Source organism: Aquarana catesbeiana, linkage group LG04 (genome assembly GCF_042186555.1).
Source record: "Aquarana catesbeiana isolate 2022-GZ linkage group LG04, ASM4218655v1, whole genome shotgun sequence".
Taxonomy (NCBI): domain Eukaryota; kingdom Metazoa; phylum Chordata; class Amphibia; order Anura; family Ranidae; genus Aquarana; species Aquarana catesbeiana.
This window is the reverse complement of record NC_133327.1, coordinates 563,260,567-563,278,122: the sequence shown is the minus strand read 5'-3', so window position 1 is coordinate 563,278,122 and position 17,556 is coordinate 563,260,567. Positions and strand designations below refer to the sequence as shown.

The window sequence follows — 17,556 nt, the reverse complement described above, 5'->3', positions numbered from 1 at the left end:
CTTTCGCCATGATCTTGGCCTTTCGGATGTTGGGGTTGGGGTAAGGCCCATATTTTCCGTCATAGTCGGACTTCTTCATGATGTCGACCATCTCCAACATCTCCCCAAACGACATATTTGTGGCCTTAAAACGTCTCCTTCTGGATCGGGACGTGCCTGGATCCGGGCTTTCCTCCTCCTCCTCCTCGTTGCTAGAATTAGCACGCACCTGCTGTAACTCCGCCATGTGCTCTTCACCCACTGCGCCGAACGAAAAGGGGCGGGGAATAGACTAGAAAGAACGTCAGGGGCGGGCGGAGTTACACGCATGCGCAGTGTGTATAAAGCGTAACACGCGTGCGTATTATGTACGATCTGTGAGCGGAGGAAGGAGCATTGGACGCGCCGATCGTAAGAACGAAGGTAAGAGACAAACTTGTGCCTATACTGCTTCTAGATTGAGGCCTATATTGTAACAAGATTAGGAGAGTTTTGTCTGACATTAGGCTTTGTCTTGTGTTGTGTCTTGCAGTGAACATGGATATCTTAATGAAAGATAATGACTTCATGTCAGTATTCATAGATATGCTAAGTGAGCTGCCCTGTCTGTGGGAGATTACCCACCCCCAATTCAAGAACCAAGCAAAGAGGAAGGCAGCACTGGAGCAATTGTGTGAAATTGTGAAGCAGGTGATCCCCACGGCAGACATCACTTATTTATAGATTTTCATTGGTGGCCTGAGGAGCACATATCTGAGGGAGCGCAAGAAAGTCCTGGATTCACAGAGATCCGGAGCAGCAGATGACATCTATGTCCCCAGGATGTTGTACTACGACAGGCTGCACTTTCTGGCAGGCCAGACTGAACCCAGGCCATCCCTCTCCAGTCTTCCTTCCACGCTTCCTTCCCCCCTGGCTGAGGCTTCTGACGCCCAACCTGGGCCTTCCAGGCCATATGTGGAGGAGCCCAGATTGAGCCAGGTATAGCATTCCTCTAAATATTTCTGCTTGTCCAATCAATGATGTTAACTAGATGTTAGTTGGGAGTACTAATTTAGGATTGTGATTGATGATGCAAAACATTACAACCATGTCCCTTTTTCATACACAGGGAAATCTCAGCCAGGAGGTGGCCGGGCCGAGCCGGCTGGCTGATATCAAGGTCCCTCCACCACACCTGAAAACAGAAAGTGGCAGTAGGACGAGTACCCTAGAGGAGGCGGCTTTAGCATTCTTTTGGAGGGCTACAGAGGTCCTGGGAGCACCCCACACCATGCAGGAGAACATTGCTGCATTCATAGCATATAAAATGCAGAGGATGGAGGAGGGCCAAAAAGCCATGTGTGAGGCCCTCATATCAGAGGCTCTGGAGAAAGGTATGAGGGGCCAAATTACACCTCACACACAGCTTTGGGATGGTCCTCCTCCTCCTCCTGCAGGTCCTCCTCCTCCTCCTCCCTCTCCTCCAGGTCCTCCCAGTCCTCCTCCAGGTCCTCCCAGTCCTCCTCCTCCTCCTCCAGGTCCTACTCCTCCTCCTGCCACATCTCCAACTGCACAGCCACAGCCCGGAAGGAAGCGTGGAAGGAAGACCAGACAGTGATTGCCCTGGGTTCAGTCTGGTTGGCCAAAAGATGCAGCCTCTTGTGGTACCACAGCCTGGGGACACAGATGTCATCTGCTACTATCCGGATCTCTGCGAATTCTGGACCAAATTGCCCTCCCTTACATATGGACTCCTCAGGCCACCAATTTTAATGTTGAAGAATTGATGTCTGCCGTGGGGGTCCCAGGCTTCGCTAATTTCTCCTGTTGATCCAGTGTTGCCTTCCTCTTTGTTTGGTTCTGATCCCTTAATAAAGGATTTTTGTTTTGAATTATACTCTCCTATGTGTTTAACTTCAAAAATGACAGTTGGTTTGTGAGGATTCAGGTACATTTCAAATATACAATGTGAAATGAACAAGGGACACCAACACCAAACAATCTCCTGGAGATTAAATAATAAAAGATATCAATGGTGTTGGGGTAACTTGACACACAAAACACACACAAAAATATTCTGGAGTAAAAATAAAAATAACATTGAACAAAGATCAGCCTTGGAAAAAATCCAAACATTAAAGAAAAAAAAAAGGCTGAAAATCCAAAAAAAAAAATAAAAAAAATATAAAACTGTCAGATGTGACAACTAATAACAATATAATGAGGGAATCCCACTAAAAAAACACAAATAAAACTTTGTGAGAAGTGTGTGTGAATATGAGCAGCAAAACGACTTCATTCTTGTCACATTATAAAGAAGAAGAGAGTGCGCTGTATTAAACCATTTTTAACATTGCAGCGTGACGAAAGTGCTGTATCCATTACGAACGCTAAGTTTACCAGAACGAGCTGTCCCGTGTCGGAATTTCTTCTGAGCATGCGTGGCACTTTGTGCGTCGGAACAGGCCACACACGGTCGGAATTGACGCGATCGGATTTTGTTGTCGGAAAATTTTATCTCCTGCTGTCCAACTTTGTGTGTTGGAAAATCCGATGGAAAATGTCCGATGGCGCCCACACACGGTCGGAATTTCTGACAACACGCTCCGATCGGACATTGTCCATCGGAAAATCCGACCGTGTGTACGGGGCATTAGAGGAATATGCTTCATCTGTTCTAGCTTATATTCACTTTTGTATGGAGATGTTCCTAGTTACAAAAACTATTAAGGTATTCCCAAACCAAAAGCCTTGGTTGGATGGTAAAGTAAGGGCTCAACTTAGAGCAAGGGATGTGGCCTTTAGATCGGGCGACCCTATGGCCTATAGGAAAGCTCGGAATGAATTAAAGAAAGGAGGCTAAGCGTAGATATAAACAGCGCATTGAATCTTATTTTGAAAATAAAAATTCTTGTAGCATGTGGAAGGGGATTAAAACAATGGTAGATTTTAAATCTAGGAATACACAGGTTTGTAAAGTGCTCCCTGACACATTAAACCAATTTTTTGTTCGCTTTGAGGGTCAAAATATGAGATGTGAAACCCATAGTAAAGAACTAGTGGAGGACGACCATTTATTGGTATTAAAAATACATGAGGTCAGGTCAAATTTGAGGAAGATTGACATCAGAAAGGCAGCAGGACCAGACGGGGTGTCAGGCCATATACTGAGGGGATGTGCAGACCAGTTAGCAGGTGTTTTTACTGATATTTTTAATTTGACATTAAAGCAGGCTGCAGTACCTTCTTGTTTTAAATGTACTACTATTGTCCCAATACCTAAAAAAATCAGCGGTATCATGCTTAAATGATTATCGCCCAGTTGCCCTAAATCCTATCATCATGAAATGTTTTGAGAGGCTCGTATTATCACATCTTAAGCCAAGCATTCCTGTTGATCTGGATAAGTATCAGTTTGCCTATTGTGCAAATAGATGCACAGATATTGCAATTGCTATTGCATTGCATGCTGCCTTGACACATATTGAGCACTCAAACACATATGTTAGGATGTTATTCATTGATTTTAGCTCTGCATTTAACACAGTAGTCCCTGACAAATTAGTGAAAAAGTTAAAAGCTTTGGGCCTATGTCCATTGCTGCGCTCATGGATTTTCTAACAAACAGGCCACAAATGGCGAGAATAGGAGATCAGGTGTCTAACACTATTATTCTGAATACAGGGGTACCACAGGGATGTGTGTTAAGTCCAGCCTTGTTTACATTGTTCACACACGACTGTACTCCCATACATGCGTCTAACACTATAGTGAAGTTTGCTGATGACACCACTCAACATCAACATTTGGTTGAGTGGTGTAGAGAAAATGAATTAATACTCAACACGGCAAAAACGAAAGAAATAATAGTGGATTAGAGGAGATGAAGAAAGATCAATCATTGCCCGGTTTATATAGGTGGTGAGGAGGTGAAAAGGGTGGACACTATTACATTTTTGGGAGTGCATATTATATTACAAGGGAGTTGTTATGGTCTCAAAATACTTTTTTTTTTTTTTTTTTTTGTGAAAAAAGCACAGCAGAGACTGTTTTTCCTTCGGAGACTGAAGCAGGCTGGATTGTACTTAAGGCTTCTGGTCAATTTCCATCATTGTACCATTGAGAGTATTCTTCTCCACTGCACTGTAGGGTGGTATGCCAGCTGCAGGGCGGAGGATAAGGCCCCATGTACACGGGGCGCTGAGGCAAATAAGTCCTCTGAACAAGTTCTTTTGACACCTTGAAACCGGCGTTTAAAACGCCCGTTTAGCCGCGTTTGCATGCCGCATTTAATCGCGTTTGAGTCAAGAAGCGTTTGTTAAGATTACCTCATTTAAGACCCTCCCCAAGCTAAAAAAAATTGTAAGTTAACTATTTCAGCCATTCTGACCAGAGTGAGTAGCAGCAGCAGATAGAGCAGTTGTCTACTTATATTTGCCCCTATTTCTGTGCTTTTTTTTGCAATGGATCCCATAATGAGCAAATGTGAGGAAATGCTCCTGACATTGCTCTTGATGAGGCTAGAACGATGTAGAAAATTGTATGAGAGGTCCAGAGTCAGAGTTCATCGCTATTGGACCCATCCTTTGATTGCGCAGTGAATGTCGCCAGGATATTTTGTAAACATGTACGTACAGCTGCGTACCTACTATATATGGTCTATGAATAATTGCAAGTAATTAAAACATTTTTAACTATATTTTTTTAGGTTTTTTCATTGTTTTCCATCATATTTTTGTCTTTTCAGGTCTAAAATATAGGGTACCTTTAAAAACGATTATAAAAGAAAACGCGTCTAAACACCGGTACCGCATTTAGCCGTGTTTGGCGTCTGAAATGTGGAAATCGTCAGCGTCTGAACCCATTTTTTTGCTTCCAAAGAAACGCCGTTAAATGCAACTGCATAAAAACGTCAATAAACAAGACTGTGTACATGGTCACATAGGATAACATTGAATGAGTTCAGGGGCAGTTGAAAAAAGCGTCCAACTGCATCTGAACGTAAGTTTAACAGCCTTCCGTGTACATGGGGCCTTAGAAGTGCATGCTTCATGTGGTGAAAACAGCACAGCGGATCATAGGAACAGAACTACCAAATTTGGACACAGCATATGCCAGCCGATTAAAAAAGCAGGCAAAAGCTATTAGTATTGATCCAACCCACCCAGGTTACAGTGTGTTTGTCCCATTGCATTAGGGAAAAGATCTAGAACACTTAAAACGCACACTAATCGCTTAAAGCATAGTTTTTTCCCTAGGGCCGTATTGTCCATAATCCCATCAGGTACAGTGTTTTAGGAATTTTATGTGGAATTCTAATATTCTTTTATATATTTATTTTTAAGTAACATTTTATATTTTGATATATTTAAATAGATATGTGGGCATGTGCTAGCAGTATGTATGTATGGTTTCGTTGAGAAGTGTTTATTGCTGCTGTAAAGAGTACCCAGAAAAATTTTGTTGTATGTATACAATGACAATAAAGTATATCTATCTATCTAAACCCAGCCTTAGACTTTAGGTGACCTCTGATCCCCTAACGTGCCATTTAAAGTGGTTTTAAACCCCTACATATACCCATTGAAGTGATTAGCCTCAGGTGATACACAGAGATGAAACAAACAGTCTTACATAACTTGTATCTGTTTATCTACAGCCATTTTTTCTCCAGAGCCTCCTAAAACTCACAGACCAAAAACTATTTCTCAGCAGTAAAAGGCAGGGGGCAGGGATCTGACATCACATTCATTGCACAGCTAGAGCCCAGAGCTCAGTAAAAACTAAAACCTGAATGGAGGGAAAGGACACACCCCCTCTACAAAGAATCATAGGGAAATATACACAGCTGACGCTGTCAGTCAGCTGTTGTTTGCTGGTGGGGGGAAGGCTGTAGGTCGGTATGTTGTGGAGTCAGCTTGGACTATTATCAGTGAATTATGCAGTTAGCAGAGGAAAGAGACAGCAGAGAGAAAATAGGTTTTTTATAACAGCTTACCTGTAAAATCCTTTTCTTGCAGTACATCACGGGACACAGAGCCATAGTAGTTACTACGTGGGTTATAGGCCACCTTCAGGTGATGGACATTGGCACACCCTAAGACAGGAAGTCCACTCTCTATATATCCCCTCCCACTACTGCGAGTACCTCTGATTTGTGGCAAAGCAATATACGTGTATTAGAAGAGGGGAGGGACCTCTGTGTCCCGTGATGTACTCCAAGAAAAGGATTTTACAGGTAAGCTGTTATAAAAATCCTATTTTCTTTATCGTACATCACGGGACACAGAGCCATAGTAGTTACTATGTGGGATGTCCCAGAGCAATGCCAACTGGGGGGAGGGATACACAACAAAAGTAGGGCACCATGAGACTAGAGGACTTATACTGCTGCCTGTAGCACACTACGCCCAAAGGCAAGATCCTCACGTCTTTTTACATCCACCTGATAGAATCTGGTAAATGTATGGACTGAAGACCAAGTTGCGGCCTTGCAGATTTGAGCCATGGAAGCTTGGTGATGCACTGCCCACGAAGCACTATCAGCCCTAGTGGAGTGCGCTTTGATTTGAGAGGGTGGAATCTTCCTCTTCAAACCATAAGCTTGAACAATTACTTGCTGAATCCATTTAGAAATCGTGGATTTTGATGCTGCCTGTCCTCTTTTAGGACCTTCAGGCAACACAAACAAAACATCCGTTTTTCGACTCCGAGCAGTCGCCTTCAAGTAGACTTTGACTGCTCTCACCTCATCCAGAGAATGTAGTGAATTCTCTTCCGTAGAACCGGGTTCTGGAAAAAATGAAGGTAGAACAATATCCTGGTTTAGATGAAAACCTGACACTACCTTCGGCAAAAAGATAGGATGAGGACGCAATACCACCTTATCCTTGTGAATAATTAAATATGGCTCTTTACAAGAAAGAGCAGCCAACTCTGATACCCTTCTTGCAGAAGATATGGCTACCAGAAAAATTACTTTCCTTGTCAAAGGACCAAGGGAATATGCCGTATTGGCTCAAAAGGCTGTTTCTGCAATGCCAACAGAACTAAATTCTGTTGGCATTGCAGAAACTAAATTCAAGTCCCAAGGGTTCAGGGGTGACCTAACTGGAGGATTAAGCCATGTTACCCCCTGAATAAAGCTACGTACCAAAGAATGCGAAGCAAGTGGTCGTTGGAATAATACTGATAAGGCCAAGACCTGGCCTTTGATAGTACTCAAGGCCAGCTTCATTTCTAACCCCATCTGCAGAAAGTCAAGGATTCTACCTATGACATACTTCCGTGGGTGCCAAACCCTGGATTCACACCAGGAGACATATGCCTTCCAGACTCTATAATATATGATTCTGGAGGCTGGCTTCCTTGCATTAATCAAGGTAGATACCACTGAACCTGATAGCCCACGCTCAATAGCCAAACCGTTAAATTTAGCGTTTGTAAGGTAGGATGGAATACCGGACCCTGCGAGAGAAGGTCTGGACTTAGTGGTAGGGTCCATGGGTCCCCTACCACCATCCTTTTGATCTCTGCATACCAGGATCTTATGGGCCACAAGAATCACCGACTTCCCTTCCTGCTTGTACCGCAAAAGAGGTCGTGGAAGCAGCAGAATAGGAGGGAATGCATAAATCAGTGAGAACTGATTCCACGGAAACACCAAGGCAGCTGTTTCGCACTCTAGCGGATCCCTTGTTCTTGACACAAAGTTGTCGATCTTTTTGTTGAACCTGGATGCAAACAGGTCTACGTCTGGGATCCCCCATCTTTGGCATATTGTCAGGAAGACATCGGGGTGAAGGGACCATTCTCCCAGGAACAATTGCTGGCGACTCAAATAGTCCACCTGCCAATTTTCTATTCCTGGAATGAAGACTGCCGATAGGCAAGGTACATTGTTTTCTGCCCAAGTTAGTATATGATTCACCTCTCTCTGGGCCGCACACTTCTCGTGCCCCCTTGGTGATTGATATAGGCCACTGCTAAAAGTGCTTTTTAATAGGAATTCCAACTTCTTATCCGTTGGATCCCCAAGCATTTGAGCATTGTCTACCGGACAAGTCAAGCTTTTATTCACAGAGGATAGAGCAGCGTCAATTGCTGGTATCTCCCACTTCATAGTGAATTTTTCCTCCATAGGATAAAGTGTTGAAAACTTTTTAGTTGGAAAAAAATGCTTATCTGGGTGATTCCACTCAGAATACATAAGCTTTTCCAGCAATGAATGGACAGGAAAGGCATGCACAGCTTGAGGAGGCTTTAGGGAACCCAAACAAGAAGAGGGCTTATCAACTGACTCAGTTAAGGGTAGCATAAATGTGGAACGGACCATATCAGTAAGAGATTGTACTATCAATCTTTCAGATTGTGAAGCTGATCCTTCCATTTGAACCCTCAGAAGAGGAGTCATGAGCCTCTTCCCAGTCCCCTGAGAGAATATCGTCTTCTCCCAACCCTAGTTCCTCAGTTTGAGGGTCCTGGGTAATGGAGGGGGACCTGTCGCGCTTTGTCCCACAATGGGATGCGATTAAAGCCGCTAACCTTTCCTACAAACCTATCATAGCTGAGGAAAAAACTTCTTCAGTAATATAGACAGGAGCTGCCGTGGTGGAAACAGTTGCAACATTTGACAGCCCTGATGGCTCACTCTGACCAGCCACCTCAGAACTCTCAGGGGAGGATGCCATTACTTTAGAGATGGTTCTAGGTTTTTTTTTGCGGCTGAAGAAGTCCTTCTTGAGCCCTTTTTTGGGGTGTTTTTAGCCCCCCTTCCAACCATAGCCCGATGCACAAATGCAGAGGTACTACCAGATCTGTGACAGCCGTGCAGAGGCGGTGGAGAATGGAGCGGCATCCGCCGATCGTTCTGGCTTCCCCCGCTATCCAGGGAGAGGGGGAGAGCTTCTGCCCAGGTGGGGGGTGTTTTTGGAAAAAAAATCCCCCACCCCAACATCTTACCGGAGGCCTGGGACTGCTAGCCGGAGGGAGATCTGCAGCTTCTGCTGAGACAGCATGATCTGAGGTAAGCATGACAAGGTACATGCTCTATACATCCCCCAGTGGTGACTTTTAGGCATGACAACAATTACCTTTAAAGGAGATAATTCATAAGAAAATTAAAAAATTCCTTAGAAATCTCCACTTACCTTTCCCGCCGCAGGGATTCTGTGGTAAAACCAATAGACCCAATCTTCACCGCTCACGGTGGGTTCCGTTAAAAAACCTTCAGGAAACGGGGCCCCTTTTCATCGGGGGATCCACATTCCTGGACCCGCAAAGCACCCCACCAGGAAAACTTTATGGCTGAAAAAACCAAAGCACTAGGTCCCGGGGTCCAGCTCTCTAAAAAGAGAAGCGTTACAGGCTAAACCTCGTTTCTTCCGCCACGAGGTCCGGTACCAATCAATTCGGCCTAAAGACACTTTGAATGGATCCGGTTGCATAGCCTGCCCCAGCAAGGAATATTACAGTGGAGCTCAGCATAGCACATCTTTACTTGTGACCAACACCTAAGACACTGGCAAAAAAACTGAGGTACTCCCAGTAGTGGGAGGGGTTATATAGGGAGTGGACTTCCTGTCTTAGGGTGTGCCAGTGTCCATCACCTGAAGGTGGCCTATAACCCACTTAGTAACTACTATGGCTCTGTGTTCCGTGATGTAGGATAAAGAAATTACACTTTGGTTTAAGGCAAGTTCACACTATAGAATGATATGCTTTATTCATTTTTCATGTTTTAGGTTTACAACCACTTTAAACAGACAACAGACAGCTTTAAAGTCCAGTCCACTTGTATGCAAATCAGGCAATGGAGGAGCAGCATGAATATTAACTTGGGTTTGCCAATGTAAACACTAGCAGGCCCACATTGAACTATAACCCGACGCTTTCCCTTTACAATCCCTAAAACACTAGTCATCCAACAATGATTTATGTGGAATATATATGTATACACATTCATTGACACATGTCGAAGGAACACTATTACAATGTTTTATCCTGACCTGAGTGCTGGTATGGTGTGCGGTGTGGTATACTCCTCTCGTCTCTTCCTCCATGCTGACAGCTCCATCCTGGCCCCTCCTCAGCACGGAGGAAGAGATGAGAGCAGTATACCACACCGCACGCCATACCAGCGCTTTGCTTACTTATATGTGAAGCCTTGATTAGGATGGTGCACTCACGCACCCACACAATGTGAGTACCCCTAGGAGGGGGGTGTTTATGTTTGGAATAAATTCTCTTACAATGTTACACTATGGAGTTTTTTTCTTTCATTTATGAAATGGAATGCTGTTAACTGAGCAAATCGGAGGACAACATCAGCATATCTGTTAGAGCCCAGGAGTGGCTCCCAAGCGTGTTTTGACATAGTTTGGGTACTGTGTCACACGCTCTGAGGTGAGCGCATATGCTTTTGGGCGTCACCGGAGAGCACTGGAGCATAATATATATTTACACTTCTTGGATGAGCATGATGGATATCACTGTAGATGGACACTGTATTTGTGCACTTTGCAATTTTTATTTATGAACTTCATCAATCACTTTATTGAAAGAGTGAGCATTCTTCTATACCAGAGTTTGCACTTGGATTTTTAGCATCTTTTTGCACGTTGCACTTTGTTTATTATATCACTAATTAATTTACCACAGATTGTAATTTTATTGTTTTAGTTATATTGGGATATATTGTTTATTATTCAACATTTATTATTTTTCTATTTTTATTAATATTTTTTTCATACACTGATTTTACTGTAATTACAATTTTTCTAGCGCAAACACATTTACTTTATTATATTGCTATTTGCACGGGTATGAAACGTGATTAGTGTTTGCAGCTTGTTATCACTAAAGATTTCATTTGGAGGCATTAACCCATCTGTGGTTCGCAAGATCTTCCTACATTGCCCCCTTATTCATACCCAAGCCGGATCTCAAACCAGCAATGTGCACGAGAGCCAAGGCTCTCTCCTTACTTATTGGCTGAGACACAGCAGCGAGAGCCATTGGATCCCATGGCTGTCAATCACAGCTATTGAGGAGGGAGCAGAGGCGGGACCAAGCCATGCTCTGTGTCTTACGGACGCACAGAGCAGGGCTAAAGAGCGAACACACAAGAGTGTCCCCACTCTTGCAAAGGGGCCAAGAGGAGAGGGATCGGGACTGCTCTGTGCAAAACCATTGCACAGAGCGGTTAAGTATGACATGTTTGTTATTTTTAACAAATAAACTGTGAACCTTTACAATCACTTTAGGCCCACCACACATGGCTCAATTTCTCTTGTTCGGCCTATGAGCTGAACAAGAGAAAAATCAATTAATTCCCTCATCCACGCCAACAGCGAGGATGGAGGAATCTCCACTTTCGGCTATTGTATTTGTAAATCCTGCTACAATGGTTAAACACCAGAGTCCCAGCTGGGGAGGGACCTGTGAGAGAATATGGCTATTACGTACACTTGAGCTCTGATTGAATACATTCAGGATGAACACTATCAGGGTCTGATGTACCTGTGCAGGCAGTGGTGACACGTTGTTCCTCTGTTCTTCTCTCGGCACACAGTGTACACGAAGGGCTCGGCATTTGCCACCATCTCGCCCACATCAAGGTCTCTGGCTGCCCGTAGTCCATTACCCTTTCCGGGACTTTGGAACTTCTCCACTTTTCCCGCCATGCTAGGTTATCACTGTAAAGAGAATATACCATAATAAACACACTTACAACAAGAGATGCAGCCCACAAAGCACGCCTCTCTAGTCTGTGTAGAGTCAAAGATGATATTCGCAAATTAGCAGTGCTTCTTGCTCTACTCCATCACATAGTGATAGTGATGAGCCCAGGTGTGTTTGAACTAGGATCTGAAGCCCCTAAAGACGCTGTCACCTGTACTAGCCAATCATCTTCGGCCGGGGCATTCTCTGCTCCGCAGCCACACTTATACTTGGGGTGTGTATACTGTACATGCAGCTGTGGGGCAGAGAATGCCCCGGCCGCAGATGATTGGCTCGTACAGGTGACAGTTTCCTGGGGGGGCTCACCTGGGTTCGGATTCTACTCCAAGCTTATCACTGAAGACAGCATCGCTTTTTTATTGTTTATATAGTTATTCATCTAAATATTAATAAATGTACAAACATAAAAAAATTATAGCAAAAAATAAAGAAAATATCACAATATCAAACCAATATAAACATAACAAATTACAGGAAAAAAAAAGAAAAGTAAATACGAAGGGGAAAGTAGACAGCTTTATTCAACCTTGTTCTATTAAATTCTGTGGATTAATAGAACTGAGATAAAATCTATAAAGATACCATCCCATCAGCTGAATACACACAGTACCTGCATTCACTGTCACAATGCTCTTAGATATGGTGCTGGATCTCTGCACGCTGTTCCTCTGTGTTCTCCTTCCTGGAAACCAAGCCTCGTTTTCATTTACCCACAGTGCTCAGCTCTTAGGTTTCCTTCTTGTTGCCCAGCAACCTCAGCTAACAGGAACAAAACATCACTGCTACTGAAATGTAAATCAACCAGCTTTATTTAAAACAAATCCACAATTCCAGTTGCCTGAATCCAGCAAAAATATGCGTAGTGTGCTAAGAGCAACCAACTTTGCCGCCATCACTGGCTAACACTCATCTTCACAAGTGCTTCATCAGGAAGGGATCTATACACAAAACACTTCCTATGAATGTTGTCGTATTAACCCTTCATTGTGCTTCCATATTATACAGTCATTAGACTGAAAAAATATCCCGAAACAGTACAGAAAAACTGACAATGCTAAAAACAAAACATTTTAAAATATAATAAAAAGAAAATTTGCAAGAAAAAAAAACAACATACAAACATCATAAAAAAAACAACTAACGTTAACCACTTTTTTATCTTCTTGCACGTGTTAAAATCTGCATTTTTGGTTAGAAATTACTTAAAGTGTAACAATACCCAAACACAAAAATGTAATAATTTATTGTAGCTCACCAATCATTGGATGAGATGGCTGCATTTGTTTTATTTTTTCAGGCTTGTATTCCCTTATTTTTATCTGATTAAGCAGTAATGCACTGCCTGTCCTCAAGTGGCTACAGTCTCTCCTCCACTGTATCTATGGAGGAGCTAAGTAGCCACCATTAGATGGCTACGTTGACACCAATGTCAATCAATGGAGAGGGTAGTGTTGGAAGAACAACAACATGTAGAGCCCCTTCATACCAATGCCCCGTAAACACGGTCGGACATTGATCGGACATTCCAACAACAAAATCCTAGGATTTTTTCAGACGGATGTTGGCTCAAACTTGTCTTGCATACACACGGTCACACAAAGTTATCGGAAAATCCGATCATTCTGAATGCAGTGACGTAAAACACCTACGTCGGGACTATAAACGGGGCAGTAGCCAATAGCTTTCATCTCTTTATTTATTCTGAGCATGCGTGGCACTTTGTGTGTCGGATTTGTGCACATACGATCGGAAATTCCGACAACGGATTTTGTTGTCGGAAAATTTTATAGCCTGCTCTCAAACTTTGTGTGTCGGAAAATCCGATGGAAAAATGTGTGATGAAGCCTACACACGGTCAGAATTTCCAACAACAAGGTCCTATCACACATTTTCCGTTGGAAAATCCGACCGTGTGTACGGGGCATAACAGTGCGCCAGCGTTAGCGTTAAAGCGCCGCTAGTTTTAGGCCGCTAGCAGGGTGCTTTTAGCCCCCCACTAGCGCAGAGGAAAGGGTTAAATGTGCCCCAAAGCACAGCTGCCTAAGTGCTTTGCTGGTATTCAATAGGCAGGGGCAGTGGAGGAGCGGTGTATACATCACTTCAAAGATGCTGCTTTGTCTGGAGGTGATCTGTCTGGGCTTGTTGGCTGACCTCTGTAACTTCGCCTACAGGGGCACAGGGGCGTATGCTGCGGGTGACATGGAGGGTGCAGGCGATGTTTTATGCAGCCTGACCAATGGTCACCGGCGCATCCACTATGGGGGAACCCCAACCTACCACATTTCTGTATTATTGCGGACCCCCACATATGGGTCAGATATGGTATTACAACTTTGAGCCATGTTATGCCTCAGGGTATATGCTCCCAGACTTACTGATTAAATACAATCTACCCCAACGGATGCGGTTTAGGTATCTGCAACTACGACATGCTGCTAGGGTTTCCTCGTTTGCCTCTCCTCCAAGCCCCATTGAAGAACTTCTGTCACCAGGAGACCTTAGTAAACCCCTCTGCACTCTATATGGAGCACTCCTGGGCACTGACTCCCCCAAGATAGAAAGACTGTGGGAAATATGGCATAGAGACATTCCTTCACTGGACAGGGAGGATTGGGAGGACTGCCTTGAACACAGACCCAAACTAGTCATCTCTTCCAATGACAAGCTCATCCAGGTGAAATTCTTACATAGAATCTACTACACGCCCCAGAAACGCCATCAAATTTTTCCAGACAGAGATCCCATATGCTCCAGGTGTAAAACGAATGTGGGTACATTCTTCCATATGTTTTGGGAATGCCCAACCTATTGGTCGGCGGTATTCAGTGAAATAAATTTGAGGCTACAACTGTCCCTTCCAGTACTACCGGAGCTGGCCCTGCTGGGGGTTCAGGAGGATGCACAACGCTCTCATCATTCCAAATTGTTAATTTCTTACCTTTTATTCTATGCAAAGAAGGAGATTTTGCTGAAATGGATCACGCCCTCCCCTCCGTCCCTCTCCTCTTGGGAGGCACGGATTGATGCGGCCCTGCCTATGTAAAGGATCACTTACATAAATAGGGGTTGTCAGTGGATATACAATAAAGTGTGGGCCTCTTGGATCTCTACCCATTGGTGATTAGCTCATCAAAGTTACTGTGGTATATGGGACTGAAAAGTTCCTGCTGATAACCCTACTCTCTACACTGTTCTATGGATATTTGACTAGTCACTGTATATCATGGTCACCATACCTCTATTCCTGTACTTGTATGTGTTTATTTAGCATGAAGTGTTCTGTACTATGTCAACTGGTGTACTGTATTTACTTTATATGACAACAATAAAGCACCTTTAGAAAAGGAATCTGCTGCTCCAGGTGTGTGCAATACCTCATTTGGAACAAAGTAGGAGTGCTAGCCCCGGCCTGCCTCCGTGAAAACTTGAGATAAAGAAGAAATGACTGCACATTCAAAGGTTCCAAAACAAAGTGCCTTCTATTGAAAACATCCAGGATACACCAGGGACACCTTTCAGTGTGAAAGCACTCAGGCTTTCACACTGGGGCTGTAGGGGAGGCGTTTTTCATGAGTTTTACAAGCGCTATTTTTAGCCCTGTAGCGCCTGAAAAATGCCTCAGTGTGAAAGGGGTCGTAATGTAAAGTTGCTTATATAAACTGACAATATGTTCTGTATGCATTATACCTTTCTATCCAGCAGGTGGCACTGCAGTATGATAGTGTGTTATTCTAAGGTAAAGTAATAACAGGATGTTCTGTTTATGTTCAGTGCATGTACTTGTTTGTTGTTCTCTTCCTGTTTATGATAAAAGGCATGTAATATATTCCTCCATGAAAGTAAAGTATTCTCTGCATACAACAAGCTTCCAAGCGCTTGATTCAATAACCTACTAATACTGTAGGTTATGGGTCCCAGGCACCCAGGCATTGGAGAGGATACTCCAGTGCACCCAGCATACCCAGCAGGCACCTAGGCACTGCAAAGAATTCTACAGTGAATCAGTGAGTACTGTATGCAAGCTACTGAAAGATGGTAAGCAGTTCAGAAGTGAAGTTTTCGAACTTCGTTGGGGGAGAGGAGAGGATGTGACGTGCCGAGGTCTGGGGGCGGGGTCCGGTGGTGGGCGGTGGACGAGGCATCTTTGAACGGGCTGGCAGGATGGCGTTCCAGGAAGCACGGGGTGAGAGCCCGTGATTGAAAGATACACCTCCTCCGAGGCGACAGGCAGCTGGCTCCACAGAGCAGCAGAGGCGACTGTACTGAAGCCGGGATTGTCAGCAGCGCAGCCTACGGAGGACTTGCAGAGCAGAGGTGCACGGCTGTGGCGTCCCCTGGCTCTCCCCCCTCCGGCTCCCCCCCCCCCTTCCTCGCCTGCGGATCCCTGATAGTGGTCTGCCCTGCCCCCCCCCCAGCCTGGCGGTCGCGTGGAGACAAAGCATGGAAAGTGGATGTGCCTTCCCATCCTAAAGCAGGACGATCAGTGGCAGTGACCGGGAGAGCGGGCGGTGCGGAGGTCCCCCCCCCCTCTACCACATCGCAGTGCTGACAGGGAAAAGGAGTAAGCAGTCCACACAGAACCTCGAGAATCTCCCCCCCCCCCCGGAGGTCCACAGGATCCAGGTAGGATCAGCCTGGCTGAACTCCTTCTATAAGAACTGTGTTACATGCATGAGTTAACTGCTGTGTTAGCAGAAGGAAAACTGATCCTATACGGGAGGTTTGTAAAGGGACTTTTTGGGTGCTACGGTGTGAGAAATCAAAATCATACAGAGTGGAGCTGTAGCTATTGCCGGTACCCTTATCATACAATCATATCAGTGAAGTGATTGGTTTCAACTCCTTAAAGTGACGAGCTGGGAAGATCTGAATACAAGTGGTAAAAAAAAATTTCCGATTTATGAGATAAATCTGGGCTGAGATCAGGACTGTCATCATAGTGTGGGATCGAAGCCAACACATAAAGGGGGACAGGGGGTATATAAAGGAGGGATGAATATGAGAGGACGTCCCCAAAAATCAGCAGACCCTAATAAACCCAGAGACAGTTTGAACTCCAGTACAATTCAAAAATACTTAAAAAGTCCCGGCATGGAAAACAAACAACAAGATACAAAGGAAAAAAAAAAGGCTTTAGCTAAAAATAAAGGGGCCCAGGGGGGGTCGGATAATGCGGGGATCCATTCTGAAGGAGAACCAGATCAAAGTATGGAGACGGACCTTGCAGGATCTGCAGGTGAAGCTTTGCCCACGAAAGTGGAGATACTAGATATGTTCTCGAAGCTGGAAAAAGTAATTAAAGCAGAAATTCTCAATGTAAGGACAGATATGGGCCATGTTCTTAAAAGAGTGGAAGAAGTGGAGAAGGTGGTGGAACAGCAGGGCGAAGAAATCTCAACGCTCGAAAAATAAGTAAAAACACTACAGAGGGGCCAACGCGAATTGCAGCATAAATTAGAAGAACAGGAAAATCAAAATAGGCGACAAAATTTAAGAATCAGATCCCTACCGGAGCAGAGAGAAGAAGATTTGGCCATGATTGTAAAAGAAATTTTCAATCCGCTACTGGGAAAGAATCCAGAGTGTGAGTTAAAAATCAATCGAGTACACAGAATTAGAAAGTCACCAAATGCGAGAGATGAAGCGCCTAGGGATGTCATCGTGAAGTTCCACCAATTTGAGGACAAAGCAAAAATTTGGATGAAGTTAAGAGGGGCCCAACCAGTGAAATTCAACAATCAAGAAATTCAAATATACTCAGATCTTTCTGATGGAACCCTGGCGAGAAGACGTCAACTGAAACCGTTACTGGACTTATTAAGGGGGGCAAATCTAAGATACAGCTGGGGTTTC

At 44.2% G+C, this 17,556-nt stretch overlaps 1 protein-coding gene across 1 annotated transcript in view; it reads right to left on the bottom strand.

Moving 5' to 3' along the window:
- Nucleotides 1–12,420, bottom strand: part of SMYD3 (SET and MYND domain containing 3) — a 980,023-nt gene extending 967,603 nt beyond the window's left edge. Inside the window, exons 1-2 of the mRNA XM_073628021.1 lie at nucleotides 12,314–12,420; nucleotides 11,482–11,657 (exon numbers count right to left, since the gene is read on the bottom strand). Coding sequence (XP_073484122.1) covers nucleotides 11,482–11,645 — 164 coding nt within the window. The 5' untranslated portion in view covers nucleotides 11,646–11,657; nucleotides 12,314–12,420. The remainder of the gene's footprint in view (nucleotides 1–11,481; nucleotides 11,658–12,313) is intronic.
- Nucleotides 12,421–17,556: the final 5,136 nt, after the last annotated feature.